The sequence below is a fragment of the Pelobates fuscus genome, chromosome 4 (assembly GCF_036172605.1).
Source record: "Pelobates fuscus isolate aPelFus1 chromosome 4, aPelFus1.pri, whole genome shotgun sequence".
NCBI classification, from domain to species: Eukaryota; Metazoa; Chordata; class Amphibia; order Anura; family Pelobatidae; genus Pelobates; species Pelobates fuscus.
The window spans coordinates 68,149,461-68,173,646 of NC_086320.1; the positions used below are offsets into that span (position 1 = coordinate 68,149,461).

At 40.4% G+C, this 24,186-nt stretch overlaps 1 protein-coding gene across 1 annotated transcript in view; it reads left to right on the forward strand.

Annotated features, from left to right (window-relative positions):
* Positions 1–24,186, forward strand: part of CNGB3 (cyclic nucleotide gated channel subunit beta 3) — a 201,378-nt gene that overhangs the window by 159,207 nt on the left and 17,985 nt on the right. Inside the window, exons 12-15 of the mRNA XM_063450337.1 lie at positions 887–1,028; positions 3,554–3,713; positions 5,985–6,082; positions 7,441–7,524. Of these exons, the coding sequence (XP_063306407.1) occupies positions 887–1,028; positions 3,554–3,713; positions 5,985–6,082; positions 7,441–7,524 (484 nt within the window). The remainder of the gene's footprint in view (positions 1–886; positions 1,029–3,553; positions 3,714–5,984; positions 6,083–7,440; positions 7,525–24,186) is intronic.

The window sequence follows — 24,186 nt, forward strand, 5'->3', positions numbered from 1 at the left end:
TGTCATTAACACAAGCCGAACTAGAGTTTGAAACAAATGAGTTGTTGCCTTTTGGAACTAAGGCTATGAAGTGGCACACATGGTAATCTATATAAAGCCCTGTCATTACCAAGTTCTTTTTTAATTCAAACAACTTCATTATTTTTTTAAAAAACATGGGATGCGAGCCAGCACATAAATATAGGATGAAACACAATTTTTATGTATTGGTTGCTACATTTAACATAGATGCATCAAATATCTAAATAATAGTAATTTATACAAATGTAAGCTATAATTTATTTGTTCATTACTTCTTGCAATGTTAAAGCAATTACAGTGTTTTAGAATATATATTTTCACTATCTTGCAATATTTGAGATAGATGTACCATTTTGTTACACACAAAAGGTATGAAACAAATAGATAGATGATAATAAAGTATTTACTTATTAGAATGCAGGTTTCTAAAAATGCCAGCAAAATGTACAAATAACGTCTATGTGAGCATTACAACCACATATAGTAAGTACAGGTAAACCATGCAACTGTACTATATAGGGTATTGTATACAGAAAATAAATGCAGTGTGCATAGTATGCTTTGAGCTCCCTTTTTCCCTGGCTGAAAAATAATGAAATGTGGGCAGAGAAAGGCAAGGTCCAATTTTCAGTCATGTTGCAGAGATGCAGAGGGATAGAAATAGAACCTGGAAATGTGATCATGTTCAAAGTAAAGGTAGATTGTATGTCATACTTCAAACATACCTATTTTACCCATAGCTTAATACTTTTCCTCTTTAAAAAAAAAATGTATTTAAAATGATTGATTAATCATTCCATTTGTGTTTGTATTGAAGTCATTCAATCATTATTTAAATATTTTTTTATGTCTCTTTTATCTATAGGTACCTGAGATGCTACTATTTTGCAGTCCGTACCTTAATCACAATAGGTGGACTTGCTGAACCTCAAACGTTATTCGAGATAGTTTTCCAGCTATTAAATTATTTTTCGGGCGTCTTTGTCTTCTCAAGTTTAATTGGTCAGGTAATTAACATATATGTACACTGAGAAAGTGAGAAAACACATTTTTTATATTTTTTTGTAAGTAGCTAGTGCTTTTATTTTAGTGACAATGGTATATTAAATATTGTCTGTATCTTAGTATGTCAGTACAATTGAGACTTTATTTCTGTATATAAATGTCTATATAAGTAGTCATCATACACCCCAAATACCCAAGTTGTACCCCTATTTGGAAAATAGCTAAATCCTTAACCTTTACTTGAATACTTTTTTGGGAACCACTGTTCTATATATATTTTATGTAGTGATGGAACCAATTCACTGGTAATTACAGATTAATGAAACTTCTTTTGGTTTGCTCATCCACTTTTTTTTCATAATTCTTTAATCAGCCTCTTTGCTTAAAAACATAGTGTGAACTTGAGAAGATGGGTCCACCATGACTTTGGTAGATTTATAGCAGAAGCTTTTCTCTAAAGGTTGTTCATGTAGAGCTAGTGATTATTCATTTTCTGGACTTCCTTCATTCAGGCAGCTTCTAATGTTAGCTTGGTAACCTGACACTACGCATTACCAGCTGCCTCTGACCTGTCTTGGTCCAACCCTGTTAATAGGATATCTGCCACTTGACTGACACTTCTAGCCATATAGGGAGAGGTTTGCACACTGAGATGTGTGTTTCTGTGGCTTACAAGGTAGTCACTATTATGCAACTGGTTGGTATCAAAAGTGGTGTTTTCTGGTTTTGTGCTGCCCTAGGCATGGCAAAACTCGGGCACCCTCCCCCTTCCTAATTTCTCTTCCTGACAGACACACGCCCTCACTGATGCATGCACTGACTGACAGATACACTCACCGACAGATACAGTCATTGTCACAGACACATGCACATTCACAGACATGCACTCTCAGTCATTCACAGTTACACTCACTTACAATTACACACACACTCGCATTCACCAACAGACGCACACATTCACATTCAACAGACATACATGCAAACTAACTGACAGACACGCATGCAATGACAGACACACATACACACTCACTGACAGAAATGCTCACACACTTACTGACAGATGCACACTCACTCAGTGTCAGACACACACACACTGACAAACTCACATACACACTCATTGACAGACATATATACACTCAGTGTATAAAAATAGGGGTTATCCTGTGAGGGAAGCAATGGCATAACTGTAGGATCAAATTATAAAAAATATGCGTCAAATAGTCACTCACAATTTGTTGAAGATAAAAGAGCCTTCAGAGTATTAGGTGTGGATGTAGATCTGTTTACAATCTTGAGCTTTGAATATCTCAGAATAAGGAGAGACAAGGTGCAATCCAAATCAAAGGCAAACAAATAAAGTGTACAATGCAGATTTATTAACTTACATCAAGGTTAGTATAAGTAGATGTAGTTGTCACAATAAAATCAGAAATGGTAAGTAGGACGCGTTTTGTCCCATCCAGGGACTTCCTCAGGGACAAATCAATGTTGTTCAAACAAAATACAAAGTGCGTATGAACCATTTTCCCTTCCCCAGTCCTTACATACACCTTTTACAGCTTCTAGTTGTCTTCCGATAGGTCCTTTGGTCCCAGTGGAGTCCGATTTTACTTCACATTGATGGCGGCGAGGAAACTGTGATGTTTCTGCTCAGCTCCCTCGTGCACCGCTCAAGGATGTGGGTTCCGGAGTGACGTCATATCTCTGCTCCGGCATCCCTGCGTGGAGCGTGAGGGAGCTGAGCAGGGAGAGCTCAGGGGACAGCGCTCTCTCGCCGTCTGCCTCTAACCTCAGCAGATGCCAGCCTTGATGGGTCCTCCAGGAGAAGAGGCTGACAAGGCATCTGCCAGGGGGACTAGGGGGGTGGGGGCAGCTTTTTTGCTGCCCCCTGAAAGTGCGACCCAAGGCAAATGCCTTGTCAGCCTCTCGCTGAGTATCACTAGCGGCAGTAAACTACAAAACATTTGCACCAAACTGGGAAACCTGGTGATAATTTGTAGTTGCTGCAAGCTAATGGCTGTTAATATCAACAGCTTACGATAGCTGTTTACAAGAAGGGATGTAAATGAACCCAGATTTTGTCTAAAAATCTGAACAAAATCATATTTATTTAATTTATTTCACATGTTCATTTTGTTGTAGTTTGGGATATCATTTTATAAGTAAATGCTGACTTTTACAGTTAAACTATTACATTGCAAGGTGCTACATTAACAGTGAGGATACTTATACATTAAAGGCTTTTTAATTTGAAGAAGTTTTCATTTGTGAATGGTTTGCATGATTTACATCTAACTAAATGAGGATAATTTTCTGACCATTTGTGGGTGTAGGTGAACATCATTATTTTTCTCAAATTCTCAGTGAAACACGAGAAAGTCCAAGGGGCAAATTATGCAAGGTTTTCTATAGTTATGTTTTAACATATTCTGAAAGGTTTAGACGTAAAAACATCTTATTGCTTTAAATGAATATTGCTCGAAGGGATTTTTACAATATCTTATTATTGCTAACATCAAATTTTTAGATGCGTGACGTAATTGGAGCTGCAACCGCAGGACAGAGTTATTATCGAGCCTCTGTAGACAAAAGCATTGCATATATGAGCACAAACAAAATCCCTAAAATTGTGCAAAATCGTGTGAGAAGCTGGTATGAATACACATGGGATTCACAAGGAATGCTAGGTATGAAAATCAAGACAAGAAATGGACCACATAACTATAAAAGGATCTCAGGAACAATATTGCTATGCAAGGATAAGCAATCTCATTTGAAATAATTAGGAAAAATAAATGCAACTGGTCATAAATAAGGGTATGTTATCATGTAATCATTCTCTGACTTTGATTTGTAAGCAACGAGTTTGATAGATTGAGACACTATTGAGTTTTCAAAGATGATGTTAACTAGAATATTGGAATAAGAAACCTGGTGGACCACATATTGGAAGTGGCTGCAAAGGCTTTCCCTGTACTGCATATTCATGGTCACTTTCTAAGCTGAAGAATAAATGAAAGAAAACAAATATTACTGGTGGATAAAATATTTAAAAGAGCACAAGAGGGTCGGGAACACAAACATGTATTCCTGACCCTATCTTGCCAAAACCACCATTTAGGTGGCTTTCTCCCCTTCCCCCTTTGTCCCCTTAGAAGGGGTTAAAACTTTCTCTATTTCCAGTGCCGTGTAGATCAGCCATTGCTTTCCCCCGTCCCTGATCCGCCTCCTTTGTGACTTCACGAGAATTTACGATTTTTAGCCTATCCAATGCTTTCCCATAGGAAAGTATTGGATTGGCTAAAATGGGCAAGAAGACGGGATGGTGGCGGTGTCAAACGCCATTTTGGCCAATCAGCAGCTCTTCATAGAGATGCATTGAATCAATGAGGAAAATTCAGCATCTCCATGCAGAGTGTGGAAACACTTAACGGCACTGCTACCTACTGTGCAGCACTGCCCTAGGAAGCACCTCCAGTGGCCATCTGAGGAGTGTCCAGTGAAGGGGTCCATAGGGGAAAATGTAAACACTGCCTGAAAACATAAGAGAACTGTTCATACGCTGAGAAACCAACTTTTGGAAAAGTCTTCCTGGGTCAGATGAATAAGGATTTATGTTCCTTCATTAAGCCCGTGCTTCAAAGTAGAAATAATTTCTTTGTAAAACCCAATTTAGCTATTTTGACCTAAAAAATTTAAATTTACTTTGGTTTCTCCTTTCATTGATTAACCCCGCAAGTGTATGAGAACTTGAAAATAAAAGTAGTGCTGCTTAAAACAATTCCCTTGAATTTATGATCATTGCTGTTTCCCGTACTTCACATGAGATTCTATATTTCTTGTACCATGATAAATGTATGTGTTTTGCTTTTCTTTCTGATACTTTGTTGCCTTGTATATGTTTGCCTCCAGTTGAGAATATTAACATTGCTATATACTGTATGTGTACATTTTTAGAGATCCTTCTAAAGATCTCATTATATTTAATGAGGTTTTAGTTTAGTTATTTGGTTTTTTTTTTTTTGGGGGGGGGGGGGGGAATTACATTTGAAAGGGAAATATCTCCAAATGAAAAGGGAAATATTTCCAAATAAAACCCATATTTAAAATTGCTGTTTCTGAGACAGGGAGCTGGCTTATATTTGCAATGTTTTTTTTACAATTTGTTTGACATGTGTTTGCTCTGGGAGTGCAAGGCGCTAGCTAACCATTGCATTCATTCAAAGTTGCTGAGATTGATAAAACTTGATTCATTGATAGCCAGGTCCACCCCTCCCTTCCCCCCCCAATGGAGTGTGGACTGAGGGGAGGACAGGGACAGCGCAGAAGGGGTGTCTAGGCCTCTGTTGACTGTTTAACACCAGCATGCTGTGCGCGTTGGTGTCAGATGACAGTTTCACGCCGGACTGATATTAGCCAGCCCAGACCTTTTTTGGGCCAGCTATAACAACCAATGATGCTCCTGAATATGGATCTACATCTACGGCAGCAGAGAGGCTAATCTCTGTATGTGCAGTAATTATGTTTTTTTGACGTTTGGAGTAACTCTTAAAACAAACTGCTGATAATACAACATTAGTAACAGTAGTGTCTCATAAAAGCAAAAGCAGTTATCTCATAGATTGTAAGCTTGTCTTCTATAGATATAACTCATTTGAGCAAGATCCTCTTCATCTCTTCAGTTATATCTTCCTACTGCATAAGTGTAAAGAGCTGTGGGATTTACCTCAAGAAAAATCAATAAAATAATATTAACTATATATGGCAATGCATGGACCCGCCTACAGAAATGTTAGCACCTCTAGAAGCATTGTATATATTTATCATGTTAGTATATTGTCACATTTTACAAAAAACCTAGTGCAGTTCACTGTAGTTACATTTAGTAGTTAAACTTGTGCTTATAACCAGGTTCAAAAATATATAAAAATATTTGATTTTATCTCTATGACTTGTAGATGAATCAGAAATGATGGAGGAAATGCCAACAAAGATGCAACTTGCTATCGCAATTGATGTTAACTTTGCCATAGTAAACAATGTGGAACTGTTCAAGGTAAGTTCATATAGTACACAGTGGGCTTATTATTGACAGAACCGTGAATTATATAGAATTTCATGGGAGTTTCAAATATTGCGACAAGTTGGAAACAAAAAAACTTTAATTGGTAGTTCTCTTTATTTGAGCTATTTTGGCATAATATCTTCAAAATACTTGTCAATTGTCTACGATTCTCAATTTTAATTTGTTATATATACAATATTTTAGTCAATATCATGGGTTGCAATGTTACTTGTAACATCAAAGATAATATACAGATCCTTGCTAAAGAAGGCAATGCTGTATATATTTACAGATGGCTGGTACAGAGATAGAATGCTTGCATTGCCACATCAGATATCAATGTCTGCTTCAGGAAGTCCTGTACAGACATATGTAGACACAATAAAAATCTCAGATAAAATGAATCACTATCTGGAACATCGTGTAGTCTGTCTACTTTGATATAAGATTGATTTTTATTTGTCCGGAAGCCATATATGCATATCAAGTAATTTTTTTTCTTTAGTTTGGGTTTTTCTCACCTATCTCCCAAATTATCCAGTGTATATGATTCTTTTTAAGAATTACTACAGCTCTTTCTTAAATACAAAAAGTCCAGTGTTCCCCCTCCTCCATCCTTGTAAGAATCAGACACTGAAAATATTGAACCAAAATGACTACATTCTTGTACCTTTACTTGTAGAAGGTCAAATAGATTTGTCTAAAATGTAGACCCTAACCCAGGACCTTGATGCTTAGAATTAGTCAGTTCCTTGAATAAATGTTAATTTTACCAAACCCATCAGCCTAAACTTGCCTAATGTACTGTCTAAACATGAGAGCGTCTCTTTGGCATAATATAATTACGTTTCACAGCTCATGAGCTGGGTTAAGCTATTTTTGCGGTGGAATATGATGTTTTAGGGATTCGTGATTTTTGCTGAATATGTACGTATTAGTATGTTTATATATAAATGAAAATAGAAATATTTACTCACACAAAACTACACGCCTAATTTAAGAATAAAATAAATCACGAATGTGAATATACAAGTATCAAGTAGCTGGAAGTGTTGTTCTTGGAGCCACCATCTTCTATTTTTATTCCCATTCACGTCATCAGCCATCACTCAAATTACACAGAGTGACGGCTTAAAAATAGCAGAAACTATTATCCATGTACTTCCTTGTGATACAATGGGAGATAACACTACAGTAGGAAAATTAGACCTTATTATACCTGTAATTTCAATTCTCAACAGTTACCTTTTAATTAAAATAAATTAAAATGTGTTGGCAGTTTTTCATGAAGGAAATATTATTTCTCATGACAGACCTGATATGTATGTCATATATTTGTATTTTACTAGGGCTGTGATTCTCAAATGATTCATGACCTATTGTTGAGATTGAAATCCATTGTCTATTTACCGGGTGACTATGTCTGCAAAAAAGTAAGTAAAGTTCAAACCTTTCAAAACCAATTATATTTTTTATATTGTTTTATTGCATTCTATTATATTTCTTAGATTTTTAATTGTTAAGGTTCCGAAGCAAGCCTTTCCGGTTTTCATTGTTCGTTTAATAAAATTGTGTATCTGAAGTATTACAATAAAAAAATATTGATTCAAAGAAATTGTTATGTATAATAACAGTACATGTCTCCTAAAATATATTTAAAAAGCAGAGTTAAACAAAAAAAAAATAATAAATGCTGTGTTCTGGGAATTTTCCGTATCATTTTCTCCGGTCATAAATTGTCGAACATGAAAAATTGCTTTAGAAAATAAAAACACCATTTTGTCCGTAAGAGAACATGTATTAATACATTTAATAAAATGTCTTGTTGAACCCTTTGGGTGCATCCCAATGCTTGATAATGCCAGAATAGAAATATTTTTTAAGTAACGCTTATTAAAAATGACCAACTACCATCTATAGGAAATATATTATAGTAACCCTGAAGCTGGCATTTTTTATACATTGAAAGCTCTGCAAAGTGCATTTACCAAATGAAAGATGTAACCTTCAAAGGAATGTGAATACCCAACAGCAAATGTGTTCATTTAAAGGACAGGAGATAATCATTTAAAAGATAGAGACGCTATAATTTAGATGTACAGTGTAAGGCCTTTCTGGAATGCTAACGGCATATAATATATGACAATAAGTAAACACAATGTACCAAGGCTGAAGCAGCACTTCTATGACAATTTGAAAAATGAGCGTGTATGAATTGATTATCTGACATCTAGAGGACTTACGCAAAAAAAGACATGGCATTTTGACCTAAGTGATTACTTGCCTTTCACTGTTTTTTCTTCCTCTGCTAAATAATCCCTGTTACCCTTTTTCAATATAGCATTTGTAGTTTTTTTTAATAGTTTTTTTTAAGGGACATGCCACACTGTATATAAAGATAATTTATTTAAACAATGAAATATTTTTTTTTTTTTTTTTTTTAATTCTTTATTTATTTCAAATTTTTCAAGTTCGGTAAAATGCAGGGAGGGTTACAGAAAAGAAGGGGGGTAACAAAAAATTGCATACAAATATTTTCATCATCACGGTGGAGTACAGGTGGTGTTTATTGTGATAGGGTTTCGTATAGTTTAGGGTTCGTGTATGAATCTACACCAAGAGGGGTACAGGAGTGTGTGCGCTGCTGATTGCCCTGGTGTAGGTGATCTGGTATAGTGGTTCTTTCAGGTTGGGTGTACAGGGTCTAGTGTTGTGAGCGTTATCGTAGACGCGCACGGTCATTGCCCTAAGGGCCTTTTGCTATGTCGTTCTTCTGTGGTGTGTATCCGAGGGGAGGATTAGGTGAGGGAGAACTTGGGGTAAGTGTGTAACTTGGGGTGTGAGGTCTGTACGTAGTGCCATGTTGAGGGGTGTGTGGGTGTGGTGGGTTGTATGGTAGTGAGTTTTTACATTGTGGAGGAGCATTAGCTCTTTACAAGGATGATGCCTCGTAGGTCCATGTTGTGGGGTTATGAAATATTTTTTTAAAGAAATTAAAACAAAAAAGATGCTCCCCGTTAAAGTTTTAGTGGCTGATTCAAGTCTCTAGGAAAGTATAATTAGCAGTATGGTCTGCTCCGAAAGGTAAGTGGCTCTTCTAAAAGGAGTCTCACCTTCTCTGGTCTCTGTGATTTGAACTTATTCCAAAATCTCTTGTAGAACAGGGTTTTATTAAATATGTAATTCATCCCCAACTGCAGTACCTTTCACCATATTGGGTAAATCAAACTGCTGAATAAGTTGATATAGACCTATCGACAGATATGTTCACAGTGTTTTGAGTAGAGCTGCTCAGTGTAAGTGCCCAGGAGTGCACACTCACAGCAATAACCTGTGCTCTATCTGTGTTAGCTGTATCCTGGGCAGGTAGAGATGGCACAATGTGGACATCTAGAGATTCAGAAAAAGGTCTTGGCATTAACAGACTCACTCATACCCCTAGGTTTGTGTATTCTTTGTAACTTGCTGATTTAGCGTATCAAAGACTTGTTCTAAAAAGTACTCAGGAAAGCACTCAGTGTAGCAACGAATAATGGAAAAGCTAAACAGAACATCAAGTGATTAGGCTCTTATGTGGTGGCTCATTAAAGTATTCTAATTGTGAAGTGGAGAGGCGGAACATTTGACTTTTCAAATTGTGAAGAATGGTTTCAGGCGGAGATTACAGCTCAAAGACACTAGCGAAAAATGAGCAGCTATCTGCTTATTGTGATTATACACCAAACATCAGAACTGAGGAACAGGAGACTTTAACGAGAATTAAAAGAAACACTTTATAACACACAGAAACTTGCACACAGGGCCAGTTAGGGCTAGCACATAAAATCAAGGTCATATGTGTGCGCAATGGGTGTGCCAGACATGTACAAACGCAGAAACTTGCACACAGGGCCAGCTTGGGTTAGCACATAAAATCAAGGTCATAGGTGTGCGCAATGGGTGTGCCAGACACGTACAAACGCAGTGCCAACCTCCACTACCCTGTTTATTTCTCCGTAAACACTTTCCCATGAACTTGGGTAAGCTTTTTAGATTTTGTAAGTAATAAATTCAAGGCTATCTGCATTAGACATTTAATCGCTTGAGCAAAAACGTGTATTTTGGACTTCATTTTTAAATTCTTTTTTAGGTAGTTTTCTCCGGGTGTACACCATTACACAATGTGCTTCGCACGCTCATATCAAAGGGTCACAAAAATGTTTAAAAAAAACTGCTTCCTGCACTTAGAAAGCTGAAAAGTAAATCCTAAAATTTTAATGGAAAAATCCACCTAATTAAAAGGCAAATCATCAAAGATGCAGGCTTACCACGAATGTTCTCTTTGCATATCGTCTCCTAAAAAAGCATATCCCACTGTGCTTATCTTGTATTCTACTGAGTTCCCCACAGCATGGGGTGGCTCTACGGATGGTTTCCGAATTTGCCTTTCTCTGCTTTTCCTGAGAGCTTATTTGCAGCAATTCGTCAGAATTAATTTTACTCCACTTTTCTTCACAATACGTGTACACTATTTTTACCTTCGATTTATTTTTGGTTTCCTAATAAGAGAAAATTCATATATGGTAAACTATTCAGAAAACCGGTATAATTATATAAGTGGCACCTGCTCAGAAATACTCATACACAACAAGTTAAGAAAAATATGGAAGCAGAAATGTTACATTTCCATTTAACCCCTACACTACTAAGCTGTTTTTGTGGAGTAAAAAAATGCACAAAAATTTAAACTTGGGACGAATAGCTTGCACATTAATGTACGACAAACATTATTTGTAGAATGCTCTTTAGGAATACCTAAAAAAAAAATATCATACAAATTTACACAATTTCAATTTCCAACCCAGGGTACTATTCTATTTAGGGAAGATCGGACAAAGCAATAAATTATCTGCTTTCCGTTCAAAAACATTTGTATTTATTGCAGAACTTTTTACACATAGGTGAGTTTGGCGCAAAACAAGACTAAAAATGACTGCATGTTAATACACAAATTGGCATGCACAGATACATGAATATATTGAATGAGTTTTAACAATCACACAATATGCGACCAAAGCTCATTTGTGAAGTAATATTACTGGACTTAAAGGACCAGTGCCTAACATTAACAGTGAAAACCAGAAACAAAAAATAATGAAGTTTCCTTTCAGTCTGGTCCTCCACCTGTAGCGTTACATTTGTCCACGGGTGCCACCTTATTGTGGAAACTTGATCTGACCACAGCACACGGTTATAACCTGCTGAATTCATACTCTGCATAATCAAGGCCACCAGAGTGAGAATACTATGTGCCCTTGATGCGTGCACGGGACTACATGAGCATTCCACCTTGTAAGTCAGGATGATCAAGTTTCAATGTAGCCTTCTCATGGTGGTAATTTCCAGCAGAGCTATTTGGCTATGAAAAAAAGATTGGGCAAGAATGATGGATTTTTTAAATAAAATAAAAATAAAATTAAGGAATGGAATGGAAAAAAAAATTTGAAAAAGAGATTAAACAGTTACTGAACTAGACCATATAAATGCATTATTTATGTATAGTGATGTCCCGAACGGTTCGCTGGGGAATAGTTCCTGGTGAACATAGCATGTTCGCGTTCGCCACGGAAGGCGAACATATGCGATGTTCGGTCCGCCCCCTATTCGTCATCATTGACTAAACTTTGACCCTGTACCTCACAGTCCGCAGACACATTCCAGCCAATCAGCAGCAGACACTGCCACCTCCTAGACAGCATACAATTTAGATTAATTCTGAAGCTGCATTCTTTCTTTTTCTTTTTTTTTTTTGTGTTTGTGTTTATTATACATTATCCTGCATAGCCAGTAACCTGTGTTTATTATACATTATCCCCCATAGCCAGTAACCTGTGTTTATTATACATTATCCCCCCATAGCCAGTAACCTGTGTTTATTATACATTATCTGGTGTAACAGTAGTGTACATTTAAAAAAAAATACAGGGGGCTTGTTGTCACCTTTCGGGGACCCTTGGTGTTGTACGTGGTTGGGTGGAGGAAGAGACCTTCAATTACATCAGTGAGGACAAGGCACGCGACATGGCTAGCTTGGTATTCAACCTTGTGCAAATGGGGAGCTTGCGGTTGTGCAAATGGACTGTTTGCGGTTGTTTGACGGGGAGTTTGGTCTGTCACTGTGAAGCGGGCGTAAACCTTACACTGTGGTGGAATCTCAGTAAAAATAAATTTACTAGGACAAGATTGCCACGTGGTATGTGCACTTGCATATGTTGATGTACCAGTTAAGTCAGTTACACGTAGCTAAGATACAATCAGTAGTGTAAGGAGCATAAGAAGGAATACAGGATATACGAGTATTTCCCCTCCTCCATTGTGCTGGGCAAGCCATGTGGTCAAACAGGATTTTAGTCTCTATTCGGTTGATTAGATAAGAGTATGTGTAGGTTGAACTGATTATGGGAGGAGCTACATGCCTATATAAGGGACCTACACTGTATGATCAGGACTCAGACTTTGCTGTTTTTTGGTGACATTAGTCCCTCTGAGTCCCGATCGGTGAACCGAATAAAGAATCTCTTCCTTCCTGAAGAAACCTGTGTCCATCTCTCTGTGCTTGGCTTCCGTCAGTTTCTCCGGTATCATTTGGTGCATTGGCCGGGAAGCTCATCGTTCAACGGTAGCTGAGAAGCAGAGGCGTGAGACGGTCTATCTTTGCCCACATTCTCTACGGCTGCACCCCTGAACTTCTGCGTTGACCTCCCTTCATCTCGGCGCCACTGGTCTGTTGTCCAGGAGATCATCGGCCTCTACGTAGTAAGTGCTGGGGTGTCCCCGTCGATGAGTGTGAACTCAGGTTCAGGAACGAGGAGGTAAGACGACCGCTGTTTTAGACGGCGGACCCACTAGGGGTATTGGATACCGATTGTGCGGTAGGCCCATAAGGGGTTATTTGGAATCTTCCCCCTCCAGTGGAGGGAAGGAGCGAAGGCGCACCGCTCAATTAAACGCCCTTTAGTAAGCCCGTTTAATTTTGATTTGGAGTCAGGCGGGGTTCTGGTGTAAATAGCCCTAGCCGGACACCGGTGTCTTGTCTAGACTAGCGTTCTAGGGTGTATATTTTGTTCGCTAGTTCGGAGGGACCGGGAGACTAAGCGGCGTCTGTGTAAATTCGGTCCGCTAGATCTCATCCTATCTTGGCTAAGTGGGAAGGCGTGTAAATTTGGAACCCACTAGATTTTTGATAGAGTAAATAGACTAAAAGGGTGCTGTTGTAAATTCCGCCCTCTAGTTCGCTATATGTGGTGCTTGGGCAGTGTGGCTAACCAAAACGTATGTAGATAGTTTTAGGTAGTCCATCAAGGTACTGGCCAATAGATTAGTTGGGAATTGTAAATGTGTTAAAGATTGTTGTAGTAGCGTGTATATCTTGCTAGATAGCGTGAGCTCTGCCGTCTAGCGAGAGTGTGAATAGTGTGTAACTGTATTATAGCGCACGGTACCATAACCATGTATAATTACTGATACTGTAAATAAGTACTAATAATTGTCGTCTATGTTGCATGTTTTAACACCATAACCACTACTAATTGTACTGTGACTTTAAATTGTACTTTAACCTATGCTAACCGTACTGTAACTACTGTTTGTAAAGACGATGTTACTGGGGTATGTTATAGACGGGTAATTCAAATATAGGGAATTATAGCGTGGGTGACCGTATAGTTTCGCCAAAGGGCACAGTATTAGTTACTTAGTGACTGGTGTAACAGCTGTGTGTGTACGGGAATTCCCTGAGTGTTTTGTTGTGTGCGTTTCACTTAGTAACTGTACCACGTGGTGCTGTTGCCAAGGGAACGTGTGTGACCGTTGGTAGAGTGTTTGTATAGTTTCTGTTGGAAATGACGCTCCATTGTTAAGTATGGCCGCGTCAGATTCGACGATTTTGGATCCCTTAGGATGTATGATAAAGAATTTTAAAAAGGGATATACAGTATGTGATTTGGGGGTAAAGATGTCTCCAGCACGCTTGATTACATTGTGTAGTAGGGAATGGCCTACTTTGGTTGCCGCATGGCCGCCACGTGGCAGTTTGGATCCTAATCTGGTACAGCGTGTACACGTGGCTGTACCAGGTAGGCCTGAACTTTACGGCCAGTTTCCATATATTGATTGTTGGAGGCAGGCCGTAAAAAAATCGCCAAAATGGATCCGAGTATGCCACGAGGAACAATGTCGCCTCATGGTGGCCAGTACTCGCTTGTCCACTAAGGCCGTAATTACGCCCATTTTGGACACGCCTCCTGAGTCTGAGATCCCTATGCCACCCCCTTACTCCTCCTCCACCGGAAGAGGAAGAGGAGGTGCTGCTGGAAACGCTCCTCCCCTTGCCCCGTTGTCCACACCTACTTCCTCCTCTAGCTCAGAGCCCAGCCCTCTTGTTTTAAACCCTCCCCTCTCAGTACCTACCTCTGTCAACTCCACCTACCCAGATTTGGCGCCATTTATAGTTCCTGGTCAGGCTCCTCCTAGCCCGGCCCGGAATATTTTACTCACCGACCTCCCCCTCAGTAAAGCGTCCCCATCCCCTTGTCTTACTAACCCTCGACCGGAACCCCTAACTGACGTTCCTAAACGAAGCCCCATACTAACCCGACAATTGACCGGTACCCTACAACCCCGACATTATCAAATGCCAATTCGACTGACACCTGGCACCACACACATTAACGGTGATGGCCAGATACAATATGCTGATCCAGTATTCGTTTATGTTCCCTTCACAGCTACTGATCTATTTAATTGGAAGACCCATAACTCCTCATACACCGAAAAGCCTCAAGCCATGACGGATTTGTTTACCTCCATAGTCCAGACACATAATCCCACTTGGGCTGATTGCCAGCAACTGCTTATGACATTGTTTAATAACAATGAAAGGACAAGGATAAACCAAGCGGCAATTAAAGCGCTGGAAGAAGTGGCCCGTACACAAAATCAGGCCAATCCGGCAGCATGGGCCGCAACACATTATCCAAACACTGATCCGGAATGGAATATCAATGGTGCAGATATGGCCCATTTAAAAGCATACAGGGACGCTATTATTGCTGGCATGAAAGCTGGAGGAAAGAAGGCGATTAACATGTCTAAGACGGCTGAGGTATTGCAGAAATGTGATGAATCGCCCAGTGTCTTTTATGACCGATTATTGGAGGCATACCGCTTGTATACCCCCTTTAATCCGGAGGCCCCTGAGAATGGTTAACTCTGCCTTTGTCAGCCAAGCCTACGGAGATATAAAGCGCAAGCTACAAAAGTTAGAAGGGTTTGTAGGGATGTCCATAACCCAACTAATGGAGGTAGCGAATAAAGTGTACATGAACAGGGAAACAGAGACAAAGAAAGAGGAAGAGCGCAAGATGCGTAGAAAGGCAGATATGCTAGCGGTAGCAATCGCAGGTGTAGATAGAAGGGAAAAGGAAGTATATAGGGGATCAGATAGAGGCGATAGTAAGTGGAATGGGGAACCCCTGAGTAGAAATCAGTGCGCATACTGTAGGGAAGAAGGGAATTGGAGAAGTGAGTGTCCGCGAAGGGAACAGTATGAGAGAGACAGACCTAGGGCAGGATATGGTAATTATAGAGGCAGAGCGAGAGGTAGAGGAGGTCCTGGAGGGAATAATGGTAGCAATAGAGGAAGTGTTAGAGAAGACAGGTATTATCCAGCAGCGCAGAGATCCCGCGATAGAGAAGATAGGATTGGCTGACACGGTCATGGAGGACTATTGATACCGACCGGGCTCCATCCCCCTTGGCCGAGCGGAGCCTATGGTCGATGTATCAATAGGGGGAAAAAGGAGTGCGTTCATGATCGATACTGGTGCTGAACATTCGGTGGTGACTGACCTAGTTGCTCCTCCATCCGGAAGAACTATCACCGTAATAGGAGCAACTGGAAGGAGTGCTGCTAAACCGGTTCTTAAAAGTCGACTCTGTACATTGGGAGGCCACGTAGTAAAACATCAATTCCTTTATATGCCTGAATGTCCAGTCCAACTGTTAGGACGTGATTTGTTGTCAAAACTACAAGCGCAGATAACGTTTCTACCAAATGGAACAACATCTTTAAAGTTCAATGGACCTTCAGGTATAATGACAATATCTGTACCAAAGGAAGAAGAGTGGTGACTTTATACAGCGTTGACTAGCCAAAACCCTAAGAGTGATGAATCCTTGTTTAATATACCAGGAGTGTGGGCAGAGAACAACCCATCAGGACTTGCTCGCAATATCCCACCAATTCGAATCGAACTGAAACTTGGGGTCTATCCAGTGAGCTTAAGGCAATATCATATCCCACAAAAGGCCAAGAAGAATATACAATCGTATTTGGATAAGTTCAAATGGTATGGTATCCTAAATTCTGTACTTTCCCCTGGAACACCCCATTGCTGCCTGTTCAAAAGCCCGGTACAGATGAGTATCGCCCTGTGCAGGACTTGAGAGCAGTCAATGATGCGGTCGTAAGTATACACCCAGTTGTGCCCAATCCATATAACCTGCTTGCTTTAATTCCGGGCGGGGCTACCTATTTCACTGTCTTAGATCTCAAAGATGCCTTCTTTTGCCTTCGAATTGCTGCGGAAAGCCAGTGTATCTTCGCATTCCAATGGGAAAATGCTGTAACGGGCTCGAAACGCCAGATGACTTGGACAAGACTGCCCCAAGGGTTTAAAAATTCACCCACCCTATTTGGATCAGCTTTAAGTCAAGACTTACTGGATTTCAAGTCCATCCCAGGAGAGTGTGTACTATTGCAATATGTAGATGATTTGTTGATAGCGGCAGTTACAAGAGAAATATGTCAGCAAGCAACACATGATCTACTACACATTCTCTGGAAGGCAGGATACAAGGTGTCCAGGAAGAAAACTCAGTTGTGTCAGCCAACTGTCAAGTATCTGGGATTTCATATCTCTGAAGGTCAAAGGATAATGGGGCCAGAGAGAAAAGAAGCTGTATGCCAAATACCAATACCCAAGAATAGAAGACAAGTGCGGGAATTCTTGGGGGCAGCAGGCTTCTGTAGGATATGGATTCCCAGTTATGCGATATTGGCGAAACCTCTTTATGCAGCTATAAAAGGTACAGAACACGATCCCTTCCTGTAGACCCCTGAACAGCAAAAGGCATTTGAAGATGTGAAGAAGGCTTTGATGAGTGCCCCAGCATTAGGTCTACCTGATCATACACGTCCATTCTACTTATATGTACACGAGCAAAGAAGACAGGCTGTGGGAGTATTGACACAGTACTTGGGATCATGGCAAAAACCTGTTGCATATATGTCCAAACAACTGGATGCAGTGGCCAGTGGTCTTCCACCTTGTCTAAGAGCTGTAGCTGCCACCGCCCTGCTGGTAGCCGAAGCTGATAAGCTCACTCTGGGTCAGGAACTCTACGTGCGAGTCCCGCACGCAGTACAAACGTTGCTAGACTATAAAGGCAATCATTGGTTTAGTAATAGCCGCATGACTAAGTATCAAGCTATGTTGTGTGAAAACCCAAGAGTGCATTTAGAGACTGTTAATACCTTGAATCCAGCTACCCTTTTGCCACAACCTACTGAGAGTCAACATGATTGCCTGGAGGTGATGGATGAAGTGTTCTCAAGTAGACCGGACCTTCGTGATTTTCCTATCCAGAACCCTGATGTCCAGTATTATACGGACAGCGGTAGTTATGTGAAAGAAGGGATTCGCTATGCAGGATATGCAGTGACTACCATAGACAAGGTGATAGAAGCTCGGCCATTGTCAAAAGGAACATCGGCACAGAAGGCAGAATTAATTGCACTAACACGAGCGTTACAATTGGCAGAAGGTTTAAGAGTGAACATCTACACGGACTCCAAGTATGCGTTTTTAACCACTCATGCCCATGGAGCTTTGTATAAAGAAAGAGGACTATTGGATTCAGAGGGTAAAGAAATTAAGTACGCAGCTGAAATATTACAACTACTGGAAGCCGTGTGGGAACCGAAAGAAGTTGGTATTATACATTGTCGGGCGCATCTGAAAGGAGATGGTGACGTAACCAAAGGAAATCGGATGGCAGATAATGCAGCTAAGCGTGCCGTTGAATCAGGAAGACAGGAATATGTGGAACATATAGCTGCACTTATACCGACTCCACTGTCTCAATGGACTCCAGTTTATACAGCTCAAGAAGAAGAGTGGTTAAAGACAGAAGCTGGGAAATACCTGGAGAACAAATGGTATCAGTTAGAAGATGGAAGAATAGTCATTCCAGCATCACTAGCTGTAGAAATTGTCCAGAACTATCACAACGGGACACATTCTGGAAGAGATAGTATGGAAGAATCTCTCAGAAAACATTTCTACATACCAAGATTGTCCAACTTGACTCAAGCCATTGTACGAAGATGTGTAATATGTGCTAAGAATAACGCAAAGCAAGGACCAGTGAAACCACCGGGAGTCCAGTATATAGGGGGACTCCCTATGTCCGATCTTCAAATAGACTATACAGTAATGCCTAAATCCGGTGGACATCGCTACCTACTAGTAGTTGTGTGTACCTATTCAGGCTGGGTAGAAGCATGTCCTACTCGTACAGAGAAAGCAGGAGAAGTTGTACAATTCCTGTTGCGAGAAATAATACCCCGATATGGACTACCATGTTCTATAGGATCGGATAATGGTCCAGCCTTTGTTCACCAGTGCCTACAACAACTGACTCATATGCTTGGTATTAAGTGGAAGCTTCATACGGCATATAGACCTCAGAGTTCTGGGAAAGTGGAAAGGATGAACAGAACTATTAAGAACCAATTGGCAAAGATTTGTCAAGAAACTCAACTTAAGTGGAATGTTCTTTTGCCTATAGCTCTGTTACGTATTCGTAGTACACCTACCAGAAGGATGGGTCTCTCACCTTTTGAAATCATGTATGGGCGTCCACCTCCCATACTTGGTAACTTAAGGGGGGATTTGAGTCAGTTGGGAGAAGGAATTACCCGGCAGCAGGTTGTAGAGTTGGGTAAAACTATGGAGGAGGTACAGAAATGGGTACAAGATAGATTACCTGTGAATATTTATCCCCCTGTTCATAGCTATCATCCAGGAGATCAAGTGTGGATTAAACAGTGGAACAGTATACCGTTAGGGCCTAAGTGGAGGGGTCCTTATGTTGTTCTTTTGTCTACCCCTACAGCAATAAAGGTGGCTGAAGTGACTCCGTGGATTCATCACTCCAGGGTTAAACCAGCAGCAGTAGATTCTTGGCAAGCTACACCAGATCCAGAGAATCCCTGCAAGATCCGTTTAAAGCGCATGACTCAGTCGGAGTAACGAGGAGATATTTGGATTACAAGTGTCGGCCATAATAAAGCCAGACCGCTCACCCACGTGACATAGCCAGGGTGTCTCGAAGGGACCTCTGTGAAGGGAAGAGAGGACCTGCAGAACTCCATTCCTTGCAGCCCTTACATCCTGGAAGCTGAGGTGCCATCGCACGGACGAAGACTGAGGATGAAGACGTCGAAAGAAGTGCTCTTGATAATGTGTATTTTTATGTTTTTTATTATTCAGGAAGGTAGAGGTACCGATACACCTAGCTGTGAGGTTTGCATTAAGACTACTATAACAGGTAATCATATTTCCCAGACCCTAATTTGGCATTCACAATATGAATGTAAAGGATATGTATCAAGGTGTAGATACTTAGGTATAGAGTATAGTGTATGCCATTTAGGAGTAGGCGAACCTAAGTGCTTCAATCCAGAGTATCCACAGGGGACCCTAATAAATAAAACAGTATTAGAAACCGTACATTCTTCGGGTGTTCTGCTATTTGATGCATGTAAAGCGATATCAAGTGGTAGAAAAACGTGGAATGTATGCGGGGATCTTAAGTGGGAGAGAACGTATGGGTCTAACGATAAGTATATTTGTCCCAGTAGTAAAAATAAGTACGTAAGTCCAAAATGCCCAGATAGGGATTATAATTATTGCCCATATTGGTCTTGTGTGGGGTGGGCAACTTGGGGACAGACAGTAGATAAGGATATGATTGTTACTAAGTTGCCTACCAAACTGTATTGTAAGTCTATGGAGTGTAACCCAGTCCATATACTTATTAATAATCCTGAACAATTTTTAGATAGGTTTGGTAACTTATTTGGGTTCCAGATATATGGGACGGGTTTGGATCCTGGGACAATATTATTTATAGGGATAAAGACCGATACCGTAGCATCCCAAACTCATCAGGTTTTCCATTCTTGATGAGTGTAGAAAATAAGATCCCCCATAATGCTAAAAACCTGTTTATAGATTTAGCTGAAAGTATTGCTGGTAGTCTTAATGTGACCAACTGCTATGTGTGTGGAGGTACTAATATGGGAGACCAATGGCCCTGGGAAGCAAAGGAGGTAATGTATTCTGGTTCTGAGACAATTGAACAGATAACATCTTCTCAAGCCGATTATCAAATGAGTGTTAGAGGTAAATCTGAGTGGCGATTAAAGACCTTCATTATAGGTTATGTTTGCATAGCAAGTAAAGGAATAATGTTTAACACATCTGTAGGAGAACTAACTTGTCTAGGGCAAAAAGCTTATGATGATACTACAAAGAATACAACCTGGTGGTCGGCTTCAAATGTCTCAGAACCACCTAACCCGTTTGCAAGTTATGCCAATTTAAAGGGCGTGTGGTTTGATCTATCACATCTAGTTGGAAAGCCCCAGCAAATTTGTACTGGATCTGTGGTAAGAAGGCCTATTCGGAGTTACCACAGGACTGGGAAGGGGCATGTGTGTTAGGTATGCTCAAACCATCCTTCTTCTTGTTGCCTATTGAAACAGGAGAGACTTTGGGAGTTAAAGTATATGATGTGAATCATAGGAAGAAAAGGGGACCCCTAGAGATAGGTACCTGGGAAGATAATGAATGGCCTCCCCAGCGTATCATAGATTATTATGGGCCAGCCACTTGGGCAGAAGATGGTACTTTCGGATATAGAACCCCAATATATATGCTCAACCGCATTATAAGGTTACAGGCAGTGGTTGAGATAATTACCAATGAGACATCACAAGCGCTCAATCTCCTAGCGAAACATAATACTAGGATGAGGACAGCCGTTTAGCCAAAATAGATTAGCCTATTGGCAGTAGAGGGAGGTGTATGTGGGAAGTTTAACCTAAGCAATTGTTGTCTTCAAATAGATGATGAAGGGCAAGCAATAGCTGAGCTTACTAGCCATATGGTTAAACTAGTGCATGTGCCTACCCAGGTATGGAAAGGGTATAATCCAAGTAGTTGGTTTGGTAATTGGTATGAGCAGTTTGGAGGACTTAAGGCATTGGTAGGTGGAGTCATGCTAATTTTGATGCTGTGCCTTCTCCTACCATGTCTGATTCCTTTGGTAGTTAGGTCTGTGCAGAGCATTATAGAGAATATAGCAGAAAGAAAGGCTGCTGCACAGATAATGGCCATATATAGATATGAGGCTCTAAATCAGGGAGAACTAGTGCTGGAAGAGGAATGTTGAGGGATTCATGTCATTAGTCGCAAAGTCTGGTCTGGTTCATAGCAACCTGAGGTGTAAGCAAACTATGGTTAAGTGATGCATCTGGAATTGTGAAATATCAGAAGCATCAAAGGGGGGAATGTGGTGGAATCTCAGTAAAAATAAATTTACTAGGACAAGATTGCCACGTGGTATGTGCACTTGCATATGTTGATGTACCAGTTAAGTCAGTTACACGTAGCTAAGATACAATCAGTAGTGTAAGGAGCATAAGTAGGAATACAGGATATACGAGTATTTCCCCTCCTCCATTGTGCTGGGCAAGCCATGTGGTCAAACCACAACCAGTAACCTGTGTTTATTATACATTATCCCCCCATAGCCAGTAACCTGTGTTTATTATACATTATCCTCCCATAGCCAGTAACCTGGGTTTATTATACACTATCCCCCCACAACCAGTAACCTGTGTTTATTATACATTATCCCCCCACAACCAGTAACCTGTGTTTATTATACATTATCCCCCCATAGCCAGTAACCTGTGTTTATTATACATTATCCTCCCCATAGCCAGTAACCTGTGTTTATTATACATTATCCCCCCATAGCCAGTAACCTGGGTTTATTATACATTATCCTCCCATAGCCAGTAACCTGTGTTTATTATACATTATCCCTCCATAGCCAGTAACCTGTGTTTATTATACATTATCCCCCATAGCCAGTAACCTGTGTTTATTAAACATTATCCCCCCATAGCCAGTAACCCGTGTTTATTAAACATTATCCTCCCCATAGCCAGTAACCTGTGTTTATTATACATTATCCTCCCATAGCCAGTAACCTGTGTTATTGTACATTATCCTCCCATAGCCAGTAACCTGTGTTTATTATACATTATCCCCTCCCCATAGCCAGTAACCTGGGCTTATTATACATTATCTCCCCCATAGCCAGTAACCTGTGTTTATTATACATTATCTCCCCCATAGCCAGTAACCTGTGTTTATTATACATTATCCCTCCCATAGCCAGCAACCTGTGCTTATTATACATTATCCCCCCACAGCCAGTAACCTGTGTTTATTATACATTATCCTCCCATAGCCAGTAACCTGTGTTTATTATATATTATCCCTCCCATAGCAAGTAACCTGTGTTTATTATACATTACCTCCCTCCCCCCGTCCCCCCGTCCCCCCATAGCCAGTAACCTGTGTTTATTATACATTATCTGGTGTAACAGTAGTGTACATTTAAAAAAAAATACAGGGGGCTTGTTGTCACCTTTCAGGGACCCTTGGTGTTGTACGTGGTTGGGTGGAGGAAGAGACCTTCAATGACATCAGTGAGGACAAGGCACGGGACATGGCTAGCTTGGTATCCAACCTTGTGCAAATGCGGAGCTTGCGGTTGTGCAAATGGACTGTTTGCGGTTGTTTGACGGGGAGTTTGGTCTGTCACTGTGAAGCGGGCGTAACCCTTACACTACCTGATCGATACAATATCATACCTGATGTTTTAAAGCACGTTATTCCAAACAATTTAGGAATGTTAGGTGATTTATGCCCTTTATGGATTAAAACCAGACTCTGCATCAACTATGTAATTTTCCATGGGAGTTTTGCCACGGATCCCCCTCCGGCATGCCACAGTCCAGGTGTTAGTCCCCTTGAAACAACTTTTCCATCACTATTGTGGCCAGAAAGAGTCCCTGTGGGTTTTAAAATTCGCCTTCCTATTGAAGTCTATGGCGGTTCGCCCGGTTCGACCATTCGCAAACATTTGCGGAAGTTCGCGTTCGCCGTTCGCGAACACAACATTTTATGTTCGCGACATCACTATTTATGTACAGTCTTAGACATCTTTACCAACTTAATATACATCTAAGTACTCATTCACAAAACAAATAATAATTTATTGTGACACATGACATTATATATATGTAATGTCATGTGCTGAGTGTTGACCTGTACACTGTGTTTTACCAATAATTCAATAATTCAAAAATAAAAAAATATTTCCCATTTGAAGGAAACAATGTATCCATGGATATTAAATAGCTTAAAGAGGCACTGTCACCCCCTGGGGACTTTGCATAGTTTACAAAGACCCACAACGGTTACATCGATACTGGAGGACCGGTAGCCAAGGGACAAGGGGGCAGGCAAAGGTGAGTTTAACTACCTGAACCTGAATCTGTTGGGTGCCAACATCTTGTTCAAAACAATCTTCTTTGCACCTGGTGTTGAAGTGCCAGGAACCAACATCACTGCTGTACTCTCGCACATGCAAGACCACAGGACCTTCCATAGATAAAGCCAATTCCCTGCAGCAGCCACTGGTGATGGCTGGTAGATTGGCAATTCTACACAGCGGTAGCTAGCCTAGTGTTTAGAAGTTTTAGGTGTAGGAAAAATACTCAAAGTAGTCATTACTCTGTCTCAGTATACCTGTTGACTGAGTTAGAATTTCTTCAAAATTCCAACAGTCAATATGTTATTCCATAAAGATTCTATCTTTATGAATTACTCATTATCTAGGGGGAGTGA